This window comes from Armigeres subalbatus, chromosome 3 (genome assembly GCF_024139115.2).
Source record: "Armigeres subalbatus isolate Guangzhou_Male chromosome 3, GZ_Asu_2, whole genome shotgun sequence".
NCBI lineage: Eukaryota > Metazoa > Arthropoda > Insecta > Diptera > Culicidae > Armigeres > Armigeres subalbatus.
The window spans coordinates 217317876-217344846 of record NC_085141.1 but is presented as its reverse complement, the minus strand read 5'-3'; the positions used below and the strand labels follow the sequence as shown (position 1 = coordinate 217344846).

Sequence of the window (26971 nt, the reverse complement as noted above, 5' to 3'; positions counted from 1 at the left end):
CTTTCACACGAAGATCACAAAAACTACCAGTACTAACTGTAGTATTTTTTGGATGATTTCATGAAAAAAAATCGGGTGGACTTGACTATGGGCTTCCAAAAGATATTCTCGAAGGAATTACTAACATTCTTAGGGAAATTTAAGAAGTTTATTTTCAAAGGAAGTTTATAACAAACTTGTTGATCCAGCAGACGTTGTTGTGCATAGTAGGCGAAAATGTGTGTAGTGAGATACCTATAGGGCACTGCACGGAAGAATCGCTTTCTCTTTCGGGCACTTATAGGGCACTGCACGGACTGCTTTGTCTCTTTTTCGCTGCAAAGAAATTAGAAAACAACAAGGCCAGTAAACGTCAAAATGTATAAAGAACGAAAGAGAAGGAGATTTTTTCGTGCAGTACCCTATAGGGCACTGCACGGAAACATCTCTTTCTCTTTCGTCCCTCATAAATTTTGACGTTTACTGGCCTTGTTGTTCTAAATCTTGCAGCGAGAAGAGAAGTCCGTGCAGTGCCATCTATAGGGCACTGCACGGACTGCTTTGTCTCTTTTTCACTGCAAAGAAATAAGAAACAACAAGGCCAGTAAACGTCAAATTTCATGAAAAAACTAAAGAGAAAGTGATTCGTCCGTGCAGTGCCCTATACAAAATTTCCATACGAATCTTAATTCTAGCTTTCCATGATTTACTCAACTTGACTCATGATTTCCACATGAGGAAAAATCACGAATAAAGAAAATTCGTCCAGCCGTTTTCGAGTAATGTGGATCCGCATGTAGACCATTTCATTTTTATATATACATATATATATAGAAATAAAATCTGTTTGTTTTTTTTTATTAATTAAATTAATCGAAGTTTTAAATGAAATTCTAAAGCAATTTCGGACCAAAGCAGTTCGAAAATCAAAAATCACCCGGTCATAAAAATCGCAGGTGCTTTCCAATATGACCGACAAGGCATCTGTCAAAACAATTCGATATCTGTCAAAAGTTATCTTGTGTGAGCAGCGTTATTCGGAGTTTATTCAACTGTAAATTATTAATTTAATTTGAGTTTTATTCGGGAAATGAGACGCAGCCTTAGAAAAAATATTTCTGTACTTGCCCGGGCATACTTGCGCAAAATCAACTTAATGCTAGTTACAGTTGTGAGTAGGTTGCCGTCCAATAATTTCTGCATAATTGGAAGTAGATAAATGCAATATGAACTCAACTTAAAATATGTATGTCCGATAGGACGAGCTTACCAGCAAAAATCACTTTAAACAAAATGTACGAATTTAATAATCTTTCAATAGCCATCGGCGTGGCAAAAAAATATTTGGCATGATGGCGCGGCGGCGCACAGGTCTAGTCTGGAGACCACAATACGCTGGCAAATTCAGCGACCGGAAGGTTCGCTCTTCAGAATCTTCCGTAGACAGGAGAAGAAATGCCATGCTATTAAGACCTCTGTGGCTTGGTCAATCTGGATACGATATTTACGCGTCACAAGATAGCAGATATTGTGTTCTTCACTAACATCATGATAGGTCGTACCGAGAGTAGACATGAGCGCCGCCGACGATTTTCTCACGCCGCCGCCGCCGTATGAAAAATGACCACGCCGTCGCATATTTTTTACCACGCCGATGGCATTTTTACAGTTAAGTCTACATTTATCTAGATCCTGTCGGTCGGAGATACATATTTTCAGCCAAGTTCATATGACAATTATCTTTTTTACAATTATGCTCCATTTATTCTCATTTCTAATAAAGTCTAGACCCAACAAAAATAAAAGTTGATGAAGGACTTATTCAATTAAAAACAGGCTATTTCAGCTTAAATAGATGCTTATTCAGTCTGAATTGTTTGCTGGGGAACCACCAGATCCCTTGTTGTACAACGTATGCTCGGTCAAACAAAACAATATTTGTTCAAACAAAATGCACCTGACATTTAATTATTCAGAAAATAAGGGAATAGCTCCTAGAACTTCTTCGGCAACACGTACTAGAATAATTCAGTATGAAAATATTTCAGAAATTAATTTAAAACTTGTTTGGAAACTCGAGAATCTTTTTTGAAACTCTTCATGAACTAAAACGTCTATTTCTAGAATTTTCACAGCAACTCTTTTAGGAATTCCTTCGAAAATTTCTCCTGTAAACCTATCGGGGATTCCACACAAGTGGTGGTATCTCATTGGTGCACTGCCCGAATTTAATTAAAAATTCTTTTTAATTTCAAATCAGGACCTGCTTTGCGAATTTTTTCAAGAAATACTGCATGTATTGATCATCAAAGTTTTTTATGAACTCCTTTGGTTATTCCCACAAAAATTCTGTCGTGAATTCTTCATGAAAAAGGAATTTCCGGAGCAGTTTCTTGGAGAATTCTCTAGAGTAATTTCCAAACGAACATAGAGATAAGGGTATGCGATAACACATTTTTTCCTGACGAAACGAAACGAAACGAAATTTGAAATGCTATTGTTGGTTCGGAACGAAATGAAACGAAATTCAGATTTACTTCCGATACTTCGAAACGAAACGAAATTGAGTTCCATTTGATTCGAAACTTTTTTAACGAAATTAAAAAAAAATTCCGCGGAATTTTTATTGAATAGTTTTTTTTGCATTATATACATAATGCAAAAAACTAATAAAAAGAATACGAATAAAAGAAAATTAATTTTGTTCAAAATTGTTAAAGAAAAATATTGTTACCCAAATTTCATAAGTAGAATCTAGCTTAATTTTACAAAAGAACATAAGTAACCGATCAGTTTTGTACATTTTTACCATTTTCAAAAGTATGGGGGCCCTACTTAGCCGTGCGGTAAGACGCGCGGCTACAAAGCAAGACCATGCTGAGGGTGGCTGGGTTCGATTCCCGGTGCCGGTCTAGGCAATTTTTGGATTGGAAATTGTCTCGACTTCCTGGGCATACAAGTATCAGCGTGCTAGCCTCATGATATACGAATGCAAAAATGGTAACCTGGCTTAGAAACCTCGCAGTTAATAACTGTGGAGTGCTTAATGAACACTAAGCTGCGAGACGGCTATGTCCCAGTGTGGGGATGTAATGCCAATAAGAAGAAGATTTCCAAAAGTATGCCTCTTTACCATAAACAACGTAAACATATTCATCGCTTAATATTTCCAACAGGCATCAGTAAAAATAAATTAAAGCTGATTTTTTAACTGCAATCAACAGATTTCATATTTATTGGATCTGTTCATCATTTTGAAAAGTATTACAGATTCAAAGTGCCACCCTTCCATTTCAATCGACATCTTGAATAAAGTCTCCAGGCAAATTTTCAACCAAATTCATGAAGATTCATTGAATCTGTGAGACTTTCCAAACAGCTGGTCAAGCAAAATGGTCAACTTTTACCGAGATTCGCATAGCCGTGCCCCAGCAAACATGTTTTTTGCCGAAATTTCTTTCAAAATTGCTGGAAATCAGCAAATAATTTGCCGAAAATCAGCTAACAAACAACATTTTTGCCGGAACATCAGTTATTTATTTTGCTGGCGCACGGCTATGCGGATTTTTACCGAGCTGCAGACATAAAAACTAAGTGTGTAGGGGAAGAGGCCAAAAACGCCCCCGATGCAAAACGCCTTTTGTGCTTTCCCTCATATTCACCGTCATTAAGAAGTCCGTAACAAAACTAGATCTAAAATTATGTAGGATAGGCGAAGAAAGTTTCAAAAAAGTGCATGGGAAGGTCGGAAAAACCGAAAATTTCCACATTTTGAAGAAACATCTAACATTTTGACGAGGCAAAACGCCCTAGTGGCAATAACCTACACACGGTGTGTTTGTCCGAAGAGGCTTATTTTCAAAAAATCAGTATTTCTAAAACACTCACTACACGAAAGTACAGGTTTTCCTCTTTCACGTAGGTGCATTTTTTAAATGTTCTATCGGGGGTCATTTTTTCATACATTTTTGGGGGGGTTAAATCGGCTATCATTTGAGATTTCTATGGAATTTGCACCAAAAATAGTGAAAAAAATAAAAATTGTTCAGGATCCCCCGATAGAACATTTTAGTTTACCCTCTATATGAAAGAGGAGAGCATCTACTTTCACGTGGTGGGTGTTTCAGAGATACTGATTTTTGAAAAATAATGCTTCCCCATAGACACACCGTGACAAAGTACTTGCGTCTCCACGGACTATCCATACTAGAATGCTGATTCGCCGACGCGTGGTACTTTGTTCCCTAGGAGCTGCCAGCTAAAAGGCGTTTTGCCTCATGAGTTTTCCGGCAACAGAATATCACCACTTTTTTGAAATGTGAATATTATCAATATGATTGAGATTTTTGACAATTTTTGAATGGCATCAACTAGCTATCTTGTTTAACTGATGCATAATGTAAAAATACCTATGAATAGCGTTACAAATAAGACAATAGAGCAGTGTTTGCTTAGCTAGGGCATATTGCCCCCCCTTCCCCTAAACTCGACTTTTTCTATTTTTTTACTGAGGTCTGATGGAAATATTAAGCGAGCATTTTTTTGGTTATGGTGAGGGGCATTTATTTTTCCATCATTTTTTCTCGGCCTTTGAAGATAAACGAAAATCGTGACTGCTAGACGAAAATCTTTTTCGTTTAATCACTTCACCTCTCATTCACTTTTTGTGAGAACGATTATAAAAATTCTATGGTGCGCTGATGGGAGTCGGACCTAAACAATAATAGCTATGAGATGCTTTTACTCTAGCAACACCATTACGCTATCTGCATGTAGGCATTAGGTTAGAAACGTCCCGGATTATGCGGGACAGTTCCGGGTTCAGCCTACTTGCCTCACATTGCCTGGCGCCTCGGAAAACGTTGTCCATTCCATGATGAATCTGTAAAGCCTGGAAATTCAAACCATTGGAAATAGAATGTAAAAAAAGGGAACTTGAACCTGCTGAAGTTGAGGGTCTTGAGGGTCTACTGAAGTTACAGGATGAAGGTAATGTTGAGTATCCAAACAATTTTCGCAATATTAAAAATACACAATCAGTTTTTATTTCTGCAGCTCAGCATAATAAAGAACAGACTTCCGTACAAAATACGGTTATTTGCTGATTTCCAATAAACTATTTGCTGTGTTTTAGCAATAAAAAAATAGGCATACGTGTTTGCTGAAAGCTAGGACATGATGTGATAATTCAATCGTGTCTGCCTTGTTACTATTCAGTCGGTAGCTCTGATGAGGTGGTCGCCAGTGTAACCAAATTAATTTGGTACAGAACCTTCCATACAATATGCTTAAAAAATCGATAGAAACTATCTAAACTCGATAGAAATATCCATTATTTATGTAAGAGAAGCGAAAGTTACAAGCACAAAAGATTTCACTTGAAAAAATATAACTGCTAGATGGAAAAAAATGAATATAATGCTTAAAATCAACAGTTATAAATCTTTTCAGACCTTGAGAACAATGTATAAGCCTTTAGCTATTAAATGTAAACTAATTTTATGCCATCAAACTAGAACGCAGACATTTACGTTTATTGCTAAATATTAGGAAGAGTGCTAGTAATGGACCCCGTGCGTATAATGGACCCCCTGAACAAAAACCAAAAGTTAACGCTGGAATCAACGATTTCCTGCAAATTTCCATTGGATAAAGTTGCTTCCATATCATTGTAGTTGTTTTGGCGTGCCAATGAAACAAGCCTCAAAATGGTGTTTGTAAGAGTTTTTTTTTCATAAAATTTTCACGGTAGGTAATTATCCAATCTATATACATAAAAATGAACTTCTGTCTGTCTGAACCTTATAGATTTCGAAACTACTGAACGGATCGGCGTTAAAATTTGTATGCAGAAGTTTTTGGGGCCGGGAAAAAGGGGTCTCCCATACAAATGAAACATCAATTTCTTCATAACTCAAGAATTATTCAGGAAACCAATTGGTTTTAGGCGAAACGAAGTCGGGTCTGCTAGTGTCGAATAAGCATAATGATTATAAAAAATCTATGAAAAACCCTGGAAATTTTCGTATTTTTGTCGTTTGAAATTGCTCCGCATTTTCAACCCATCGGGCAAAAAGAAATCTCGCTTAACTTTTCAAAAGGACCTAAGTAACATTTTTTTCATGAATTAATTTGAATAGCGCAATCAACAGAACAACATGAAAGCTTTTGAATGCAGTACTCAACTTAATTCATGAAAAAAATGTTACTTAGGTCCTTTTGAAAAGTTAAGCGAGAAATGCGTGGTGCGGGGCAAGTTGAAACAACGGTTCAAAACGCCACCCTCGCAATTAAAAAGAAATTTTTTTTTCTTCAGAATTCACATTGGTCCGTGAATACATTCGGATAATATAAATTTATAAAAAGGTCCAAGCTTTTGAAAATAAATTTAATAAATTTTCGCCCATCCCGTCATGAATGCAACCCACCTGCAATTTCCACTCAAGAATAGAATTAAAAAGGGTCATGTTCAAACTGCATGGTCTTGTTTTGAGATTCTTAATCTACACGTAAAAAAATTTAATGTTATTTATTATTAATATTTCTAATACTTTTTTGCCAAAGCAGGCGCTTAATGATATGTATAAGAAAAAACTTATACATCGCATTAGTCACATACATTTCGAAACTTTCCATTAACTTATGAATGTTATTAGCTTTTTGATATTGGATCATTCATTAGGTGGCATGATGAAGAGTACAAGTATTTTCGAATGTTTTTTTGCCATAACATATAAGGTTATTTTTTTACGTGTACTTGTCCTCATAGTGAGCACTGGCTTTCAAAAAAATAAAATAGAGCATGTCACCATTTTGTTAACTCCACCTTTCACTTCCCTAGTCCCCTATATCTTCAATCGAGGGGTTTGTGAGTAATATGCTGGTTAATTAATGTGAATTTACGAAGAAGCCACAAACGAATTGATCAAGCGCACCATTCAAGCGAACCAAATAATTGATCACCTTGAAAAGTAATCCGAGTAAATATCAAGATGGACAATACAAGAAGGATTTGATTTTCAAATTCTAGAACAAAGCCTACTATTGTATCCCTTTTTCTTAACAGGAGACAATTTTGAGATAACGTCTGAAAGATATTCAAAATCATCAGAAGTTTACATCAACATTTACATGGGACTCTTATGAGTGTCCTGGCAGTACAGTAACCAAACCAACCTTGTGCATCTTGAGTTTCACTGAGTACTATATTTTGTTTTTGATACGGTAAAATTGTCTAATGTCTGTATATAGCGCAGTGTTTCAACTTGCCCCGATACGTGGGGAAGTTGAAACGATGCATATAAAATAGTAGTTTGTGCAACTAGTTGCAAAAAGATGATTTTTTCAGCACGAGTTGTACGTTTATCCAACGAGGCTTGCCGAGTTGGATAAATAATACGAGTGCTGAAAAAATCGAGTTTTGCAACGAGTTGCACGCGCTATTTTTTGCAATGACGAAAAATGGGCTTTGATATGATAAATCTATCTCAAAATTGTACAATCGAATTTACTCCACATGATCACTCATGCCAATAAATTATGCTGCGGCAGAGAACAATAAGATTCCATCTTATCGTGCCAAATTGCATAGCTTGAAAGCTATTAAGCGATGAATGCAATTGCCTTAGGAAAATTGTGATGTTATGTCCAACAAACCATTTCATTTATTACGAGACGCTTAGAGTACACTATTTAAACACTCACCCAAACTAATTCAGCTGAATGTAGTCAAGTAACTACTGTCCCAATGTAGGTTTTCATTATAGCACCCAAATGAGTGCTATAATGAATATTATGCATCCCATTTGAGTTGCATAATGGTCATTAAAGCACCCATTTGGTAAGTATGGAAAAGTTTTATCACTCAAATGACAACTGTAAACCAGGTATTATGATCAGGAATTGCAAAAATATAATTTTAGTATACTAACTATTTATAAGAAAGTTTGGTAAGGTTGCTAATTTTTTATGTATAATCTTTGTCCCGAACTAGCAAATGCCGCAAACGAACTCAAAATTTATCAAAGAATGATTTTTTATAGCACTACAAAGTTCAATTTTGAAAAAACCGTTTCAATTTGCCCCGATGTACCTTATGAAATTTAAAATAGAGTTTAAATGGCTTTATTCAGCGGCGCAGCCAAATTTTTTTACGATATGAAAATTTGAAATATTAAAAATTTATTTCGAAATTCCGCGAAATTCCGTTTAATTTCGTTAAAAGCATGATTTTTCCGTCGAAATTTTTGAAATTAATCCATACGAAACGAAATCAGAAAATCAGATTTCGTCATACTAAAATTCCGCGAAATTCCGCGGAATTTCGTTTCGAATGCACTAAGACGAAATTTTTCGAAATACCGCATATGCTTACATAGAGATATTTCTGGAAGAGCTTTTGAAGGAATTTTGGAGGATTTCTAAAAAGTATGAAGAAAAGCGGGATAATTTTCGGATTATTTTCCTAATTATAAGATAAGTTTTCAAGGGTATTCCCGGAAAAACCCTGCAAGGTTTCCTGGGCGAAATTTTAGAATTTTTTTGATGAAGTTTACGTGGGAATTGCCTGAGAGATTCTTGAAAGAATTTGTAAGGGAGTTCTTGGAAAAATTTGTGTAAGAATTTCGAAATAAATTTCACGGAGACTTAATTTCCATAATAATTTATTTGTGAACGTGAGAATCCCAGGGGGAACTTTGGGGTAAAAATATCCGGAAGAGTTTCCAGAGGAATGCGCGTAAGAGTTTTTAGATCTAGTTTTCGCAATTTAATTTCCATAAGTTCTTCAAGAACCATACGAAAGATGCTCCTCGTCGAACCATTACTCGAGCACGACGACACACCACATCATCCCTGACGCCAAATGCCCGGATGAGAAGCTGAAATTCACTGATCCCAAATCCTTTGCCCCGTCCATCCTTAAACATTGTAAACTAACCTCGAGTCACCACGAGTACGCTGGCTTCTACCCCTCCTTTACAAATTGAAAAATTAAATGATACCCAAGTAACCAGCAAGCATTAATAAATGCATGTAATCAATCACAGATCAGCATATTAAATGCTAATTGCATTAGATCAGTTTTACCGATGTAAAGATGCATTCATTCATCGCCTGTCAAGCAACGATACACTAGTTCAGCGTTTCGAATGCAGCGATGCATTAAATATGTTTTATTTCAACATGTCAAAGAAATAAGGCAATATTTCGGTCGTAAAAGGGTCTTTTTCCACTTTAAGTCAACTTTAATGGCTGTATTATTTGCAAGCATATATAGCTCCATGGTTACTTGGGTATTAATTGTATATATCACAAAGAACCATGGTTCCGTAAAGTGTTATACACGCCCGAGCCTACCAAATAAACGAACTTGGAAAAACAGTTCTTCAAGAGATCCTGAACAATTTTCCGGAAGAATTTCCGGGAGGTGGGTTTAGTTGAATTCCATGTGAATTACAGAAGAAATATCTGAAGAGACCTCGTGGTAATTTCTGCAGAGTTTGCGATGAAATTTATTATGTGTTTTTGGAGGAGTTTCTGAAGGAACTCCAGAAAGAATTTCAAGAGAATCCTATGAGTAATTATTTAAGGAGTTACAGGAATTCGTGCAGGAATTTCCGAAAAAAAATCCTGGAGGACCTTTGGAAAGAATTCCTGGAGGAACTTCCGGAAGAATTCCTGGAGGAAATTCTGGAGGAAATTCTAGAGGAATTCCTGGAGGAACTTCCGGATGAATTCCTGAAGGAACTTCGAATTCCTGGAGGAACTTCCGGATGAATTCTCATAGGAACTTTCCGATGAATTCGTAGAGGAACTTCCGGAGGAATTCCTAGAGGAACTTCAGGAAGAATTCCTGGAGGAACTTCCGAAGGAATTCCTGGAGGAACTTGCAGAGGATTTCCTAAAGGAACTTGAAATTCCTGGAGGAACTTCCGAAGGAATTCCTAGAGTAGCTTCTGGAGGAATTCGTAGAGGAACTTCCGGAGGAATTCTTGGAAGAACTTCAGGAGGAATTCCTGAAGGAACTTCCGGAGAAATTCCTGGAGCAGCATTCAGAGCACTCCCTGGTGAAATTAACGGAGGAATTTGTGAAAAAAAATTCGGAAAATTTCTATTGCTTGAAACAAACTCACGCCAACTACCAACGCCGATTACCAACGGCGTGACACCGCCACGCCGCCGCCGCTGGCTGAAAATGATCTATCACGCCGCCGCCGACAATTTTTTAATCGGCGCACAGGTCTAACCTCCGAGGAAAAATTCAGGTGAACCAGAACGAGACTAATCTACGATAACGGAGAGTATTTAACCCCTCCACTACGTAATCGTAACTACCTGATGCACGAGCCTGCGATTAGATTTATGAGGGAGTTTGACCGTTTACAAAATGTCATTTCTTTAGATATGGCGTCCGAGATGATTCATTTTATATTGATATTATAAATTTTAAGATAGACTTGGTTTAGGATGGACAAACCTACATTCCAATAAATAAATAAATAGATGCTTTTCATTTTATATGCGGTCAAAAAAAACAGTACGTTGTAGTCTATTTCCGAACCGGCGATCATTCGCTTCTGAAGTTATGAAGATTTAGAGTACTCAGTATCGAACAAAAATAAGCCACAATGCCCTAGCTCGAACCGTGTCACCATCTTTTTCCACTGTTGTCAACGCTCCATTTTTGGGATTCACTAGTTCAATTCGGCGGACAGCTGCTACACCCACGATGAACAAATGGAGAACGATGCCGCGACAACACACGTGGTGAAGAATGAAAGCTGCCCTTACTGAGTGACGTCGAGAATCACATTGGACACATTGTGGATGTTCGTTATTTATCATTTTCTTGGCACCAGTTTATGTATGTCGTTCTGAAACGGTGTACCTTCGATACCGTCATCGTGAGCATTCCAGCGGGTATATTTACCAAGTGGATGAAGATGTGTGCTCTATTTTGGAACGCCGAGCGTCACTGGTTCACAGCGAATCAATCTCAACAAACTTCGCATGGCATTAAATGATTTATGATTATCCACACGACAATTGATGGTAATGTGGGGAAGACTGCAAACATATTTCAAGTGCTGAAGGATAACGAGTGATTCATACGCTCGATGTACAATACGTGACTCCTTGTGGAATTCGAAAGCAATAATGTCTGCGTTTTACTCGTGAAATCTATTCATCAGGCTTTCACAACTTATAAATTATTCCACCCTAAATTCTAATCGCAAGCTTGTTCCTCTCCCCAAAAATTTCACTGCTGCTTAATTTATTGCTGATCCAAAAATACCGATAATCACCATTTGTTTCATCGCGCCCACTTTCCCGTCGTGTAAAAATGCCAATTTCATTGTCTGTCGATTCAACGGCCCCTAATTTGAACAAATCGTTGTTTAAGGAACCGTAAATTATGTCCTCCCGATAGTCGCACTTAATTTTGGAAATCTTTGTTCCCAGCATCCTGGCCACCAATATTAGCTTCCCCACAAGGGGAGAAATCGCGACGAAACGGGAAGAATTACCGACGCGTTGTCTTCTGCCCGACGCACAAAAAAGAATTTATAATCAAATTTTATGTTAATTGGAACCATTTTTCCTCGGAAGCGACCGGGGAGGGCTGGGTGGTGTGTGAAAAATTGAATTCCAAGTCGACACCAAAAGTAGAACATTATGGTAAACCAAAATTCTGCTTCCTCTCCAGCACTCGGAACAAAGGAAACAATTTCCAATTACCCACCTACCATGAAGCGGGAGCACGTCCGCCGCTTGATTAAGCCAACCATCGGATCAACCGTGAGGTAAGCGGGGTGTGAATTCGTGTCCGCGTAGATTGCGATTTGATTATCATTTTTATTCGGACCGGGAAACATACTTCCTGTTATTTAAATTGCAAGAGGGTGAATTCCTTAATTCGAAACTGGGAGACAATGGACGGGCAGTTAGCTAGGGGGAAGTGAAATAATACGCAACGTTCGAATTGTACAACTTTTTTTGCAATTCGTGGATTGCGACGTGGCATGTTTGCTCTGTAAATCTAATATAGAACTGCGAAAGAAGCTATATTGTATTTGGGGATAAAAACTATACATATTTAATTTTTAGCCGTCCAAATAAACGAAAGATTAAAAAAACATTTAATTTTTAGTTTTGAAAAAGCGATTCAATTAATAACAGGAAGACAGTTCTGCAAATATTTCGTACATGGCAATGTAAGATACCTATGAGATTATTTACCGGAGAGAATATTTTAGGTGAGCTTCCACCGCTCTTCTCTATGGTTTCCACAATATGTATATGTGACTACTCGGTTCTGTTGGAATGGGTCCCTATATTATAAATTCAATCATGGAACCAACATTATTTTGATTATATATGGCGTTGATCCTGCATTTAAAACAACTACCCAAGTACGGCTTCTCTAACCAGAATTATCGAATGAGATATAGCAAGCGATAAAGGACAAGCCAATCATTATACATACTTTATAGTTGTATCAGCTTTGAAAAATAATGACAAGTGTTCCGAACGTCGCGAAACCAGCACCCCGGTGCGAAAGGGTCACTCGATCCACAATCTGCAAGAAGCTACATTAGGGGCGATCTGTCATCGTTCTGATGTATTGTTATATTCTAGCCATGCAAATTGAATTGTAAACACCTACCTATAGAACTGTACAGATAGAACAAGTTAAAACTTTCAAAAACTAGGACGTACAACATTGAATTAAAGCTAATTACGTTGAAACTGGTTATCCTATTTAAAATTGTTGGACAGTTCACAAAAATACGAGAAAAACTAGAAATGTAAGTAATATTAAAAAACACACAGCTGAATTTGATTTTTTTTTTTTTAATTAGCGTTTATTTGAAGGCTCAAGCGCTCGAAGGCATAACGGAGCCGAAAGTCAATTGAAATTTTATTACAATTTCATCTTTTGCTTCTTATGTTCTTATGTTAGTTTTGGGGAGCCGAAAAACTCGCGCCTTGGTCGAGGTTAAGGAGCACATATACAAAAAAAAAATATCAGGCTTTCCCAACACATCTCTAATGTCCTCATTTTCTGGTTTTCCTCGGGCCCGGAGGGATGCATATAAATCGGACCTGGCAATACCGTATTCGGGACAGTTCCAGACAACGTGATTGATAGCCTGCCCCACAACCGCATCGATTGCTGTCTGCGAGCCCTACTCGATAGAAATGCGCGTTTAGTGAGTAGTGGATGGACATTAGACGACACATTACCTTAATAAAGTCTCGGCTAAGGTCCAACCCCTTGAACCAAGGTCTTTTCGAGACCTGCGGGAGAATGGAATGTAACCACCTACCCAAATTTCCTTCATCCCATTTTCGTTGCTAACTGAGCAAGGCCTGTTGACGAGAAATTGAAAAAAATCGTTAAAGGTGATTTGACGCTCGTATATATCACCTTCCATAGCGCCCACCTTGGCAAGTGAGTCCGCTCTCTCATTACCCGGGATCGAGCAATGTGAAGGTTCCCATACCAAAGTGATAGTGTAAAAGCGATTCGATAGAGCACTCAATATGGACCGTATTTCGCTCAGGAAATACGGTGAGTGCTGTACCGGCCTCATTGAACGTATAGCCTCTATTAAGCTGAGACTATCCGTAAAAATGAAGTATTGATCAGAGGGAAGAGAGGAAATTCGTTCTAATGCGTAGTGTATAGCTGCTAATTCTGCAACATATACGGAACAAGGGTTTTGAAGTTTTCGAGCGGTGCTATGCAATTCGTTGAAGACACCAAATCCAGTGGATTCATTTATTTTTGACCCGTCGGTGAAAAACTTTTTGACGTAACTGACATGGCTGTATTTAATTGTGAAAATTGGTGGTATACACTCCATTCGGAGAGGATCTGGAATTCCATGGATCTCTTCTCTCATGGTCAGATCAAAAACTACAGAAGAACTGGAGGAGTCTAAGAAGCATCCACGATGGGGAACATTCAAAGAAGGGCCAATCTCCAGGCTCATGTACCAGTAGTACAGTGTCATAAATTTTGATTGGAAGTTTCGTTCGATTAGCTTCTCAAAATTCTCAATTACCAATGGATTTAAAACCTCACACCGAATGAGGAGTCTAAACGATATTTCCGCGATGCGATCTGATAAAGGAAGTACTCTCGCGAGTACCTCCAAACTCATTGTATGAGCCGAGTTCATACAGCCTAGCGCGATGCGGAGGCAACGATATTGAATGCGTTCGAGCTTCAATATATGAGTTTTCGCGGCGGCTTGAAAACAAAAATTACCGTATTCGATAACGGACAAGATCGTTGTACGATATAGCTTTATCAGATCTTCCGGGTGGGCTCCCCACCACGTACCGGTAACTGTCCGTATGAAATTAATTCTTTGTTGGCATATCTGATACAGATGTCTAATGTGCATTCCCCAGGTGCCTTTCGAGTCGAACCAGACCCCTAAGTATTTATGTGAAATTCCTTGAGAGATTTTCTTACCCCTAAGATGAAGCTTTAATTTTGCTGGCGTATGCTTCCTAGAAAAGACAATCAGCTCAGTTTTCTCCGGAGAGAATTCGATACCCAGCTTCAAAGCCCAAGTAGACAAATTGTCCAGAGTATCTTGCAATGGTCCTCGCAGATCGCTCGCCCCTGTTCCTGTAAAGGAGACAACAGCGTCATCCGCAAGCTGTCTTAACGAGCAATTTTCCACAAGACATCCATCGATGTCTTTAACATAAAAATTGTAAAGAAGGGGACTTAAACATGAGCCCTGGGGGAGACCCATGTAACTAATTCTTGAAGTTGTTGAGTTTCCATGAGAAAAACTCCTATGTTTCTCAGACAACAAGTTGTACAAATAGTTATTTAGTATTGGTGAAAGCCCACACTCGTGGAGTTTGTCTGAAAGGACGTCAACGCAAACTGAGTCAAAAGCCCCCTTAATGTCCAAGAAAACTGAACCCATTTGTTCTTTTTGAGAGTAGGCTAGTTGGATGTCTGTAGTAAGCAACGCAAGACAGTCGTTCGTTCCCTTGCCTCTGCGGAATCCAAATTGAGAATTTGATAGAAAGCCATTTGATCTGTCGAGCCGATTGAGAATCATCTTGTCTAACAGCTTCCGTGTACACGACAACCGCGATTGGACGGTACGAGTTATGATCCGAAGCGGGTTTATCGGGTTTTTTGATAGCGATCACCCTCACTTGTCTCCATTCATCCGGAACAATGTTGCTTTCCACGAATTGATTAAATAAACTCAGCATGCGCCTCTTCGCGACGTCTGGGAGGTTTTTAAGCAAGTTGAATTTAATTCTATCAATTCCTGGAGCGGTATTATTACATGAAAGGAGAGCAAGTGAGAAATCAACCATCGAAAATTGGGCGTCCATCTCGTGTCGACCGGAGGTTGCTTCGCGTGCAAACCGTTGAATTGGGACGGGATCCGGACACACTTTTCTGGCGAAAGCAAAGATCCATCGAGGGGAACTTTCCCTATCTTCGTTAATCGATGACGCGTTACGCATTCTTCTCCCGACGGCCCAAAGTGTTTCCATCGACGTTTCGCGCGAAAGACCATCAACAAAATGGCGCCAATAACCGCGTTTCTTAGCATTCGCAAGACTCTTAAACTTACGTTCAAGAGAGGCATAACGATCGTAATTATCTCGAGTACCACGCTTTCGATAGTCCTTGAACGCGTCGGACTTTTCCCGATAGACTTTGGTACACTCTTCATCCCACCAAAGAGGAGAAGGCGGACGGCGACGTATTTGAGATCTCGGTATAGATCGACGCTGTGATTGAACTGCACTGTCCAGGATTAGCCCGGAGAGAAACTGGTATTCTTCCAGCGGAGGAAGAATATCGACCGAATGCTCACCGACGATGATCGCCTCGGTGTATCTTCCCCAGTCAATGTGTTTCGTGAGGTCGTACGCAACGTCAATCTGGCGAGACTGATACGATCCATTGGTGATTGAGATTTCGATAGGCAAGTGATCACTACCATGGGGATCTTGAATTACTTTCCACGTACAATCCAATGTTAGTGAAATCGAGAGGATTGAGAGGTCAATTCTACTTACGGGTCCTGAAGGTGCCACACGTGTGGCTTCTCCGTTATTTAAATATGTCATGTTGAAGTAGTCGCAGATGTCGTAAATCAACGAAGAACGGTTGTCACGAGTTAAAGTCTCCTAGAATCAACCGTGGCTCAGGCATAGCGGAGCAGATTTCGTTAAGATCTCTGCGACGCATAGAAGCATTCGGCGGTATATACACAGAGGCTATGCTGAGGCTTTTCCCTCGTATGGTGACATGACATGCGACTACCTCAGTGCCTGTCAACGAGGGAAGATCTATTCTGTAAAAGGAGTGGAGCTTGTTGATCCCCAAGAGCACCCTCCATATCCATCTTCTCGATCTAGGCGAATAATGTTGAAATCGTGGAAAGAGAGTCTGGAGAAAGCCATGTTTCACTAAGAGCAAATGCGTCACAGCATGAGCTGTGAACTAAAAACTTAAACGGATCCAGGTTTTTTTTAAATACTCCTACAGTTCCACCGCAGGATTACGATCTTATCCCCGACCTCGTTGGTTAAATTAGTCATCGAGGGATAAGATTGAATCAAGAACAGGCCATTTTGAAATCAATTGCTTCAATAAGGGTTTCATCAGTGAGATTATCATGATGATAATGTTTCTCACTGCGGGAGAGATTTCTAGAGTATTGAAGATGAAATCCACAATCCCAGAAAGAGTCATTTTATCGGGTACCTCAACATGGTTATGTTGAACCGCCTGATGATTTTGTTGCTGATGTAAGCTTTTTGGGCAAAAAACTGGAACAGCTGGGGTTTTAGATGTTCCCGGAAGTGGCGGGAAATTGCCAGCCGCAAACTTGAACCCCATAAGATATTTTTTTGGGGTTTCCCACCACTTGCTAATTTTCCAGGGGAGGGTCGAGTACTCCGGTCAACGACAGGAACATCTTGAAAAGCGTGCTGGCGTTTTGGCCTGCACCTTGCTCGCTTTCTTTTTGTCCCTGTTTCGATGACAGTGTATTCTTCACCGTCCCCAGAGTCTGAGCCTTGATCATCTAAGGGCAGGGAAGAGAAGACATTTGAGCTGGCGATAGAACGGGTTGATGGAACAGCGGCTGGGGCAAGCGTCTTCAGCATTTCTGCATAGGATCGCCTCGACCGCTGTTTCATTGAGCGCCCTCTCTTTATACCGAGCACACGCAGTGAGTTCATGCGGAGCTTCGCCACAGCAGGTACACTTCGGCTGTTTACTGCAGAGACCCTCGGCATGCTGCTCACCGCATTTGCTACACCGTGGTTTATTGCAGCAGTAGGTCTCTGTGTGACCAATCTGCTGGCACTTTTTACAGTGCATTACGGTCGGTATATAGAGGCGCACTGGTAATCGAAGTTTCCCTAGAACAAGGTGGTCAGGAAGGGCAGACCCAGAAAAGGTCACACGATACGAATCAGTCGGTTTTTTTTGGTGCCATCTTCTGACACGTAATTCATTTGTCTGAATCTGAACTGTTGGGACCGCTCGATTTTTAAACCCCCCAGTACCAGTCTTGATGTCAGCACATGTTAGAAACGGCTCGGTGACCACTCCTGCAATCTCGACTTCACTGCTTGCGATGTATACGTGATATTCCCATCGAAAGAGCTCGCAGGCAGCAATTCTGTTGGCCTGTTCACGATCACTTACAGTGATTCGTAACTTATTACGACTTGGGGCATTCACTTCAATAATGCCCTGAAACGATTTTGCCAGATCTCTTTCGATTCGCAATTTGTTTAGCGGTTTACCTTTGGGCGAAAGAAAACCAGAAATGGGCCCTTAGATCCGGGCGGTACGCTTTTAGACGGGGGGTCGCCGGGGGTGTTGATCCACTTACCTGGTTAGTATCCATAGGATCAGGAGAAGGCAGGTTAAAATTTCCAGGAGAATTTGAGTTGTTGACCTGTTTGTGCAAAACAGCTTCAGCAGCAGTTGAGCCGGTTTCGGTGCTATGTTCGCTTTGTGGTGGAAAACTTCGCTCATTAAATTGCTCGTATTCCGGGGATGGAATGTAATCATCGTCCGAAATTTCGAATTGTGAATCACCCCCGCCTTTGTCATCAGTTTCCATTGCGGAGAATAATCACCGCAACGAAAAATAAAACGATTTCAATATCGAAACAAAGAGCACGCAGAATATTGCGGTTATTTCCTCGCCAGAAAGTATGAAATCCTTCAGGCCCAGCTTGAGGATGGAGAAGGTAGCAGTAGCGGCAAAACTCGTCGATCTTCCCATGGCAGTTCGCAGAGGACTCACGAGTGGGTGCAGAGCCAGTTAGTCCCGACTACCAGTACCACCACCGGACCACCAGTGATTCCCGTGGTTACTCAGTCCCGGACCGGCACAACTCCCAAGGATGTGACTCCAGCGATTCCAGATACAACTAGTGCCATGATCACGGATGTATCGAGTGTGCCCTGACATGCAATCGCTATCAATCAACACGAACCCAGTGGATCAAGTCACATCGAAGATACCGCATGCTACTGGCTCATCGTTTGTCCCAACTCGTCGTTGGCTCGCACATTTGCTAGCTAAGAACAACAAACAAACGACTGCTGTAAACAGCACAACCGATTGTGAGGGAGCCGTAGGTGGCTTCATAACGCTACCGACGGATCATCATCCGTTGCCGACTGTAGTGAATTTTTCCATCTCGCCAACACATACACCGGAGGGCTTAATGGAGCAGCTGAGCGAGCTGCAAAAACGGGCGGACAGTATCCAGGAAGCGGCTGATGACCAAGACACCCCATCAAAGTCAGGATCCAGATCAAATTCCGGACGAAGCTCGGCGATTCCAGCCGACGCAATCATCAACGGTGAATGTTCCTCGGCTAGCGCGCAACGTTGCCTACGATTTTCCGACCACCGACGGTAACACCAGGGTCACCAGCTCGGTAAGTCAAACGTGCTCCAATACTACTACCACATTCGCACCGCAACTGAATGTTGCAAGCTCGGTCGATGTATATCTTTCGACCCGAGCAAATGAATGAAACAAATGAATAAAACACTCCCTCCGGCCACCGGACCATGCTTACTTCCCCCCATTCTACCATTTGTTCCTGCGCATATGAGTACACCTCAAGCTCAATCTACTCCCCCTCCGAGTATACAGTTTCATCTCGATTGTCTCCAATTAAGTCATCGATGGTTCCCACATCTGTTCCCAACGTCGCTAATCTGTCCGTCGCCCACGGTGTTCCCCGCCGACAACTATTCGGTGGCCCAACCTCACAGCAACTCGCCGCTAGACACGTCGTGCCCAGAGAGCTTCCTGTGGCCGTTGTTCCTGAGCTGCTATCAAAATACGACCGACATGTGTGGCTATTCCGATGGCGGAAACCTTATGCGGTTGCAGCGGTGCCTCAAAGGAAACGCGTTGGAGGCTGTTCGAAGCCATCTGATGCATCCTACATCCGTGCCGCTGATAATCGACACGTTAAGAACTCTATACGTACATCCAGAGCAGGTCATCAACTCGCTACTCTCCAAGCTACGTGCAACGCCAACCCCCAAGCCTGAACACCTGGAAAGCCTGATCGGTTTTGGTTTGGCGTGCAAAAACTTTTGTAGCCACCTCCAAGCAGCGGGTTTTCACGATCAGCTTTCGAATCCCTTGTTGCTTTAGGAGTTGGTGAGTAAATTTCCAGCCACACTCAAGCTAAACTGGTCACTCTTCAAGCGCCAACATGTGTACGCCGATCTTACTACGTTTGGACCTACATGGACCTACAACGACATGGACCAGATTGCGACAGCCGCCAGTGAGGTGACGTTTCTTTGTGAAGCAGATGAACATGGCAAGCAAGAAAAACCGAAGACGAAGGAGAAGATGTTTATACAGACTTCTGAGGAGAAGGCAGTGGAACCTTGTGCAGCAACCAATCACAAGGAGAACAAGTCGAAGCCGAGTGTAGCCTGCCAGAAGGACGGTCACAAAATCAAGGATTGCTACAGCTTCTGCAAAATGACTCTCGAAGATTGCTGGAAATTAGTTCAGGAGCGGTTCCTCTGTTGTCGTTGTTTGGATTCTCATGGCAGATTCCCATGCAAGACAAGCAAACTCGAGCAACCGAAAGCCCAGCAACTACAAGCACAGTTACCGTTCATCGTCAGCCAAAGCAAACCGTCCTGTTCCGGATTCTCCCGTTGTCGCTACACGGGAATGGCAAAACAATCACGCCGTGCGCCGACGACGGCTCATCTAGAACTCTGGTGGAAGCGAAGGTAGCTGCAGAACTTGGCGTGACCGGCAACGTACATCCCCTCTGCTTGCAGTGGACCAGTGGAGTTGAGCGGGTGGAAGACGAATCACATCTGATAAAGTTGCAGATTTCGGGTAAGTACATACCGTGAAGAGTCTCAACCTTCCAGCCCAGTCATTGGACTTCAGTGAACTTTCCAAGCAATTTCCCCATCTGCAAGGACTACCTGTCCAAAGCTACGCGACCGCCTTTCCCACGATCCTGATCAGCTTTGATAATTCGTTTGTGATGGCAGCACGGAAAAAAGGGAAGGAATTAGAGGCAGTCCGATCGCAGCCAAAACCAGGCTGGGCTGGCAGTCTATGGAAGCACGTGCGGCGGAGTGGTCCAGTCCACCCATCAGCTGTTTCACATTACCGTTCGTTCGCCCGATCAAGAGCTCCACGACCTAGTGAAGGGGTTCTTTGCTTTGGAAAGTGCGGGTGCTGTAACTTCCACGAAAGAGAGCGACGATGATCGACGTGCCCGTCAAATTCTGGAAGAGACTACAATCAATCAATCAATCAGGGAGGTTCCAGACCGGCTTGCTGTGGAAGTGCGACCACGTGGAATTCCCGAATAGTCGGCCCATGGCGGAAAAGCGGTTCCGCTGTCTCGAGCGCCGCCTAGCATCAAGGCCCGACCTATACGACAACGTGAAGATCCAGATTACACAATACCAAGCCAAGGGATACGCACATAAAGCTAGTCCGGAGGAATTTGCCAGTTTCGACCCCAAGCGGACCTGGTTTCTGCCGTTGAACGTCGTTACAAACCCAAGGAAGCCGAACAAGGTTCGATTAGTGTGGGATGCGGCCGCTAAAGTCCAAGGGCACTCGTTCAATTCTGCTCTTCTTGCTGGTCCGGACTTGCTCGTACCGCTTCCGGCAGTTCTGTCTTCGTTTTGCTAGTTTGAGGTGGCCATCAGCGCTGACATCTGTGAGATGTTCCACCAGATCTTGATTCGGTCTGAGGACAGATCGGCACAGCTGTTCCTGTGGCGGGACGATCCCTCCTAGCCCTTCGAGGTGTTCGTCATGGACGTAGCAACGTTCGGCTCCACCTGCTCACCTTCTGCAGCTTAATTCTTCAAAAATCGGAACGCCGAAGAGTTTTCCGAAGAGTTTCTGTGGGCAGCGGAGGCAATCACGAAACGCCATTATGTGGACGATCTTCTGTGCAGCGTGGACTCCGAGCAGGAAGCAGTTGAGCTAGCTGAACAGGTCATGTTATTGCACTCCAAGGCCGGATTCCTTATTCGAAATTGGCTGTCGAACTCCAGTTACGTTCTCACACAGGTCGAGGAACAGCCAGTGGTGGAAAAAGTTTAGATTGACAGGTCGGACGCTTACGAACGCGTTCTCGGAATGGTCTGGAAGCCTGAAGCGGATGTCTTTGTTTTCCAAGGTGTGTTCCGAGAAGAAATCCAGGCTCTCCTTTCGAATGCACTGTTCCAACCAAACGAGAAGTTCTGCGCACTGTGATGAGCATCTTCGACCCCATCGGACTGGTAGCCATCTTCGTTTTCCATGGCAAAATGTTTGTGCAGCATATATGGCGCTCTGAAACTGCTGTCGATTCTCAGGCTGGAGTTGTCAGCTGCCGTTCTCGGTGCCCGAAATCCGTATTTGAGTACCACACACTTCCAATCAGTCGCAAAACGTTCTGGAGTGATTCCTGCACCTTTCTCTCTTGGTTGCGGGCAGATCCCAGGAAATATTGGCAATTTGTCGCATTCAAGTTGACAGAAATCCACGATCTCACGCAGGTCGATGAATGGCGATGGGTGCCATCGCATATGAATGTCGCTGACGAAGCCACAAAGTGGGGCAAAGGTCCCGATATCACCTCCAGCAGTCGCTGATTCCAAGTTCCAAAATTTCTATACGAGCATCCGAATTCGTGGCCACAGCAAACAACGAAAGAAGAGCAGTCTGTGCAGAGTAACCTGTGGAAGATCCTTGATAAATTCCGGGAGCACTACTTGCAGATTCACCATCTGTTCACTGATTTCAAAGCAGCGTACAATTCAGTGAAAAGGAATGAGCTGTGGCAGATAATGTCTGAACATGGTTCTCCGGCGAAACTGATTAGGCTGATACGTGAAACGCTTGACTACTCGAAACTAAGTATTCAGATTGCAAACGAAGTGTCAACTTCATTTATGACCTTAGACGGATTGAAGCTGAGTGATGCACTTTCGAATTTATTGTGTATTTAATTTATAGATTTTCATATAATGTATTAATCACTTCAGAGTGGAAGACAATGCTTTGGTTTCTCATATTGATTAGGAGAGATAGGCGAGATTTTTTTAAACCAAAACTACATTCTCGACACCAGCTGAAAGACCAGCATTGGTTGCGAAGTAAAACCCTACAAACATCGCTTGTTTCGAAATTTCCCCAAAAACATCAATGGCAAAATGAGCATTTTTTCATCCTTGCTATCTCAGTATCTTTCACTTTGGCTTGTCAGTAGCTCCGCTCCAGTTGCCTAACCGGTGCTGGAAATTCAATAACATCGTGCCAAGCCATTTGTTCGCCACTTCTGACATAGGCCTGCCCGAACGCATGCATGTACTACAGTCTGGTTCAACCCCTGCTGCATCGATGCCAACAGCGTCGGTATTAAACACGTGTTAGGTTGCTCTCGATAGAACAAGCCACCCGTTTATTCCGATGGGACTGTGGAAATTGAAGACAATCTCGACTCATGTCGGCTTAGGAGGTTTCCCCGTCTTCCACTGAAGCTGTCGGAATGAGATTAAGTGCGATGAATCCGATTTTGGGAGCATTTTCCACTTGAGCTCATCACATCACGAGCTATCGCAAAACGCCACCAAAGAACATCGTTGTCTTTTGTTTCATGTTGAGTTTGTGCCAAATCTACTACTAACCAAAGAAAGGGAAGAATGCAAACTTTATCCGGGCAGCATTTACGCAGTTCCATGTATGATTTTCCTGACTCTGTAGCTCACAGAAACTTTCAACTTTGAACATTTTCATAATTAATAAGTAGAAGCTTTCCAAATGCCTTTGCATGAATTTGAATCAATGCTTCATTTGCTACTCTAATTGAAAATTTCTTTCATATATGCAATTAGCTCAAAGTAATGCTGAAAATATTTCAGTCAATTATCTTCAGCTTTATTGCATTCCAATATACGCTGATTATAAGCATATGGAACCGAATAATATATCAGACCACATCGAAATACATGTCAATTAAATGACAAATTTGTCCCAATCAGAGCGGGATAATCGGAATTCGCATGCCAAGCAAAGTGCTGGTTATAAATTTCGACAAATTTGAATTCCACTCCAATTTGAATTTAAAAATATTTTTAATTTACCATTGAAGTAGAGAACTTATCCTCCATTTGGGTTATGTTACTTTGAGGTCCAATGTTATTTTGATTGAAATATTTAAATAAATATTTGAAATATAATTTCCAAAAAAAATACCAGGATAACATCTAGATGTTTCATGCTTTTAAAAATTATTTGGTATCGAAAAAAAAATCGATCCAAATGAGGAAAAAATAAAAACTTTGATCTATTAGAAGCACCTCTAAACCATGTCTAATTAAGTCTAAATTTTGCATGAAAGTTGTGAAAAATTTCGATTTCATGTACACTGTACATCTGCACTGAACTTCATAACAGGTTTTTCTTTTTCGAATCATTCAGATTTTCAGCGCTACTACATAATGAATAACACATTTCTCTTGAATGTCACATGCCGAAAACAGCGTCAGATTTTGATAAATGGTGTTAATAAAAAAAATCCCTTCTTCTCGTTCTCTTCCACAGCTCCGAAAGCCCGTATCCACGCTGTCGATTCCTGGATCGATGAAAACACCGTGCGCCGGAAATCGGGAAACAGTATCGGCTGCATGCACAGAAGAAGCCGGTATCGCGCTGGTGGGCGTACACTCAGAGTATCCCAGGTAATTATCCCAGTCCGTGTGTGTGTTCCCACCTGTGTATCCTTCCGTAAATAGTGTTGTCCTTCCGTGTGAATCCCAAATGAACCTACCAATAAACCCCGCAACGTGCCCCCTCCACCGACGCGAAGCAACCTCACGCTGATGGTGCTACAAAATATCATGCTCAACATGACGAGGTGGAACGGCGCGGCTGAATACTAATCTCTCGGCAACGTGAGCCAAACCCTGAACCAAAACCAACCAACCAAAAAAAAAATCACAACATAAACACTTTTCCCCAACCAAGGAGCAATAACAACATTAATGAATGTTATCATCAAGGTACATGGAGGAGCGAGGCCTGGGTGGCGGCGTCTGTAAAGGTCCCGGCTCAGTGCAAGGTGGTCCAGGTCAAAAGCACAAACCCAATGTCGGATACCGGCTCGGGCGGCGGAAAGCTCTGTTCGAGAAGCGGAAACGAATCAGTGATTACGCCCTCGTCATGGGTATGTTCGGAATTATTGTGATGGTGATAGAAAATGAATTAAGTAGCGCTGGTGTATATACTAAGGTGAGTCTAATTCCATTTTGATTTCGTGGGATGTTGAATTTCATAACGGGTGGGGGTCGATTTCTGATATCCACAAATACTTGTATGGTGAAGGATGCATGCGATGAGTGAAACGTGGCTCCCGTCCGGAGTTCCATTTATGATGAGCGAGTTTCGTGCCAACGGAGGTCGATGCGATATAAATTTGGCACGTCAGGACTGACAGACCATCGCTTATCCATTCGGCAGGTACCTAGATACAATTGGCACAGTAACACAGTTAAGCATATGCGGTATTTCGAAAAATTTCGTTTCAGGTGGTCCGAAACGAAATTCCGCGTTAATTTACATAAATTTCGCCATAAAAAAGTAGCTTTTGACGGAATTCCGCGGAATTTCTAAACTAAATTGAACTAATATAATACTTCAAATTACTAAAAACTTCGGCTGCGCCGCAGAAAAAAATCATAGACGTTATTTTCAAATTTTATTACCTTTAAAATCTTGTCATAAGACGAGTTAGTACTACAGTCGCCCCTCCACATCTCGATATTGAAGGGACCATCGAGATAGGGAGAGATCGAGGAATGGAAGGAAAATTTAAATGGGATCTAGGTAGATCCAAAAAAGCTCGCTGCTATGAAAAACGATAACAAAACAAATGTCGTTTCCTGTTGTTTATGTGTTTGTTATTGTCCAAAGATGGTCTAGTAGTCTAAAAATTTGAACACATGGACTTAAGGAGAGTGAATCCTGAAAATATGATCAAAACACCTCGATATAGAGACATATCGAGATAGATCGAGATGTAGAAAGCCCAAATATATGTACATTGAAGGGACTGAGGATACCATCGACATAGAGAGAGATCGAGATATAGAACATCAAGATGTAGAGAGTCGACTGTATTCCATTTAATTCCACTACTTTATTGTACCTTTGACAGAATGATCCTAAGCGAGAGATATACAAATTTCAGATGGTTAGCCACCTCTGAAGTGGATCGGTCGATGATCGGATTCGCTATCGAACCTTTGATAGCTCGTGCTGATTGTTTTTGAAGAAGAATTGCAAACTGATATAAACTGATCATATTCAGCTTCACGATAAATTCCTTTGAAACCGCTTCCATAACCTGCTTCTTCTATTACTACATAAACAATTCAACAAAAATTCCGTGGAAAAAAAATAAAATTTCGTTTCGTTTCGTAAAATTTCGAATTAAATGGACCCAGATTTCGTTTCGTTTCGAATTAACATAGATATTTTAAATTTCGTTCCGTTTCGTTTCGCATGGAGAAAATGTATTATCGCATACCCTTAAACACAGTCCAAAGTGATTTTCAATAGATAAGACAAAAGAGAATCTATGGCAAAGCTATGTTTTTGTCTAAGAATAATGACTAAGACCCGAAAAATGTCGTAGTTTCTGCTAATATAGAGAAAAGAGAATCAACGGCAAAGCTTTGATTTTGTCTAAAAATAATGACTAAGACCTGACAAAAATGGTTTTATGCTGTCGTAGTTTCTGCTTTTATGCAAATATTTTTGGAATCCAGCCTTATTTACAAAAAATAGCTTCGTATTTTCGGAAATATCGGAACATGCAAGCCTAATGTGCCTTTTGAATTGTTTTCGCCTTCTTGTTGTGAGGTGCGTTTATCATTTGACTACAAATGTGTATAAAATATCATCCCGTCACTACACTACACAAGTATTTCGGGTCAGTTTTGTGCTTCTGGTAAGAAGCGTTGCTGTGAGTATATGAGTAAATTTCAGTGAGTATCAATTTCAGCTCCACATTAAGAACCATAGCCTAATATGTTGTGGTTGAGCACATTTATCGATGTAAATCTTCATATGTTGAAGCTCTAACCAAAATTATGCCACCAGACGACTTGCTTACTTTTGGTTGTTAAGCCGAGTATTCAAAAACAATATCGTCTGACTTCTGTTTTTAAGGGTTTTCAACTGCTGTAAAAACCACTTTCCATGACCGATTCCGTCGCCACAAGTTGCATTTGATTCGGAAGGATCAAAATTTTTTATTCAGATTGGATTTGGTTCAGTCCTCAGTACGGTAACAGAATTAGTCCAAAATCTGTTGGGGTCAGTTATCCACGGAAAAAGTGGCCATTTACAAAATTAAGTCAAAACACAAAACTATGATGGAAATGATATTTTCGGG

General features: G+C 41.2%; 1 protein-coding gene across 1 annotated transcript in view; it reads left to right on the top strand.

Annotated features, from left to right (window-relative positions):
* The window catches only part of LOC134225479 (small conductance calcium-activated potassium channel protein), a 634818-nt gene that overhangs the window by 388045 nt on the left and 219802 nt on the right, over positions 1 to 26971 (top strand). Inside the window, exons 2-3 of the mRNA XM_062705584.1 lie at positions 24118 to 24254; positions 24576 to 24804. Of these exons, the coding sequence (XP_062561568.1) occupies positions 24157 to 24254; positions 24576 to 24804 (327 nt within the window). The 5' untranslated portion in view covers positions 24118 to 24156. The remainder of the gene's footprint in view (positions 1 to 24117; positions 24255 to 24575; positions 24805 to 26971) is intronic.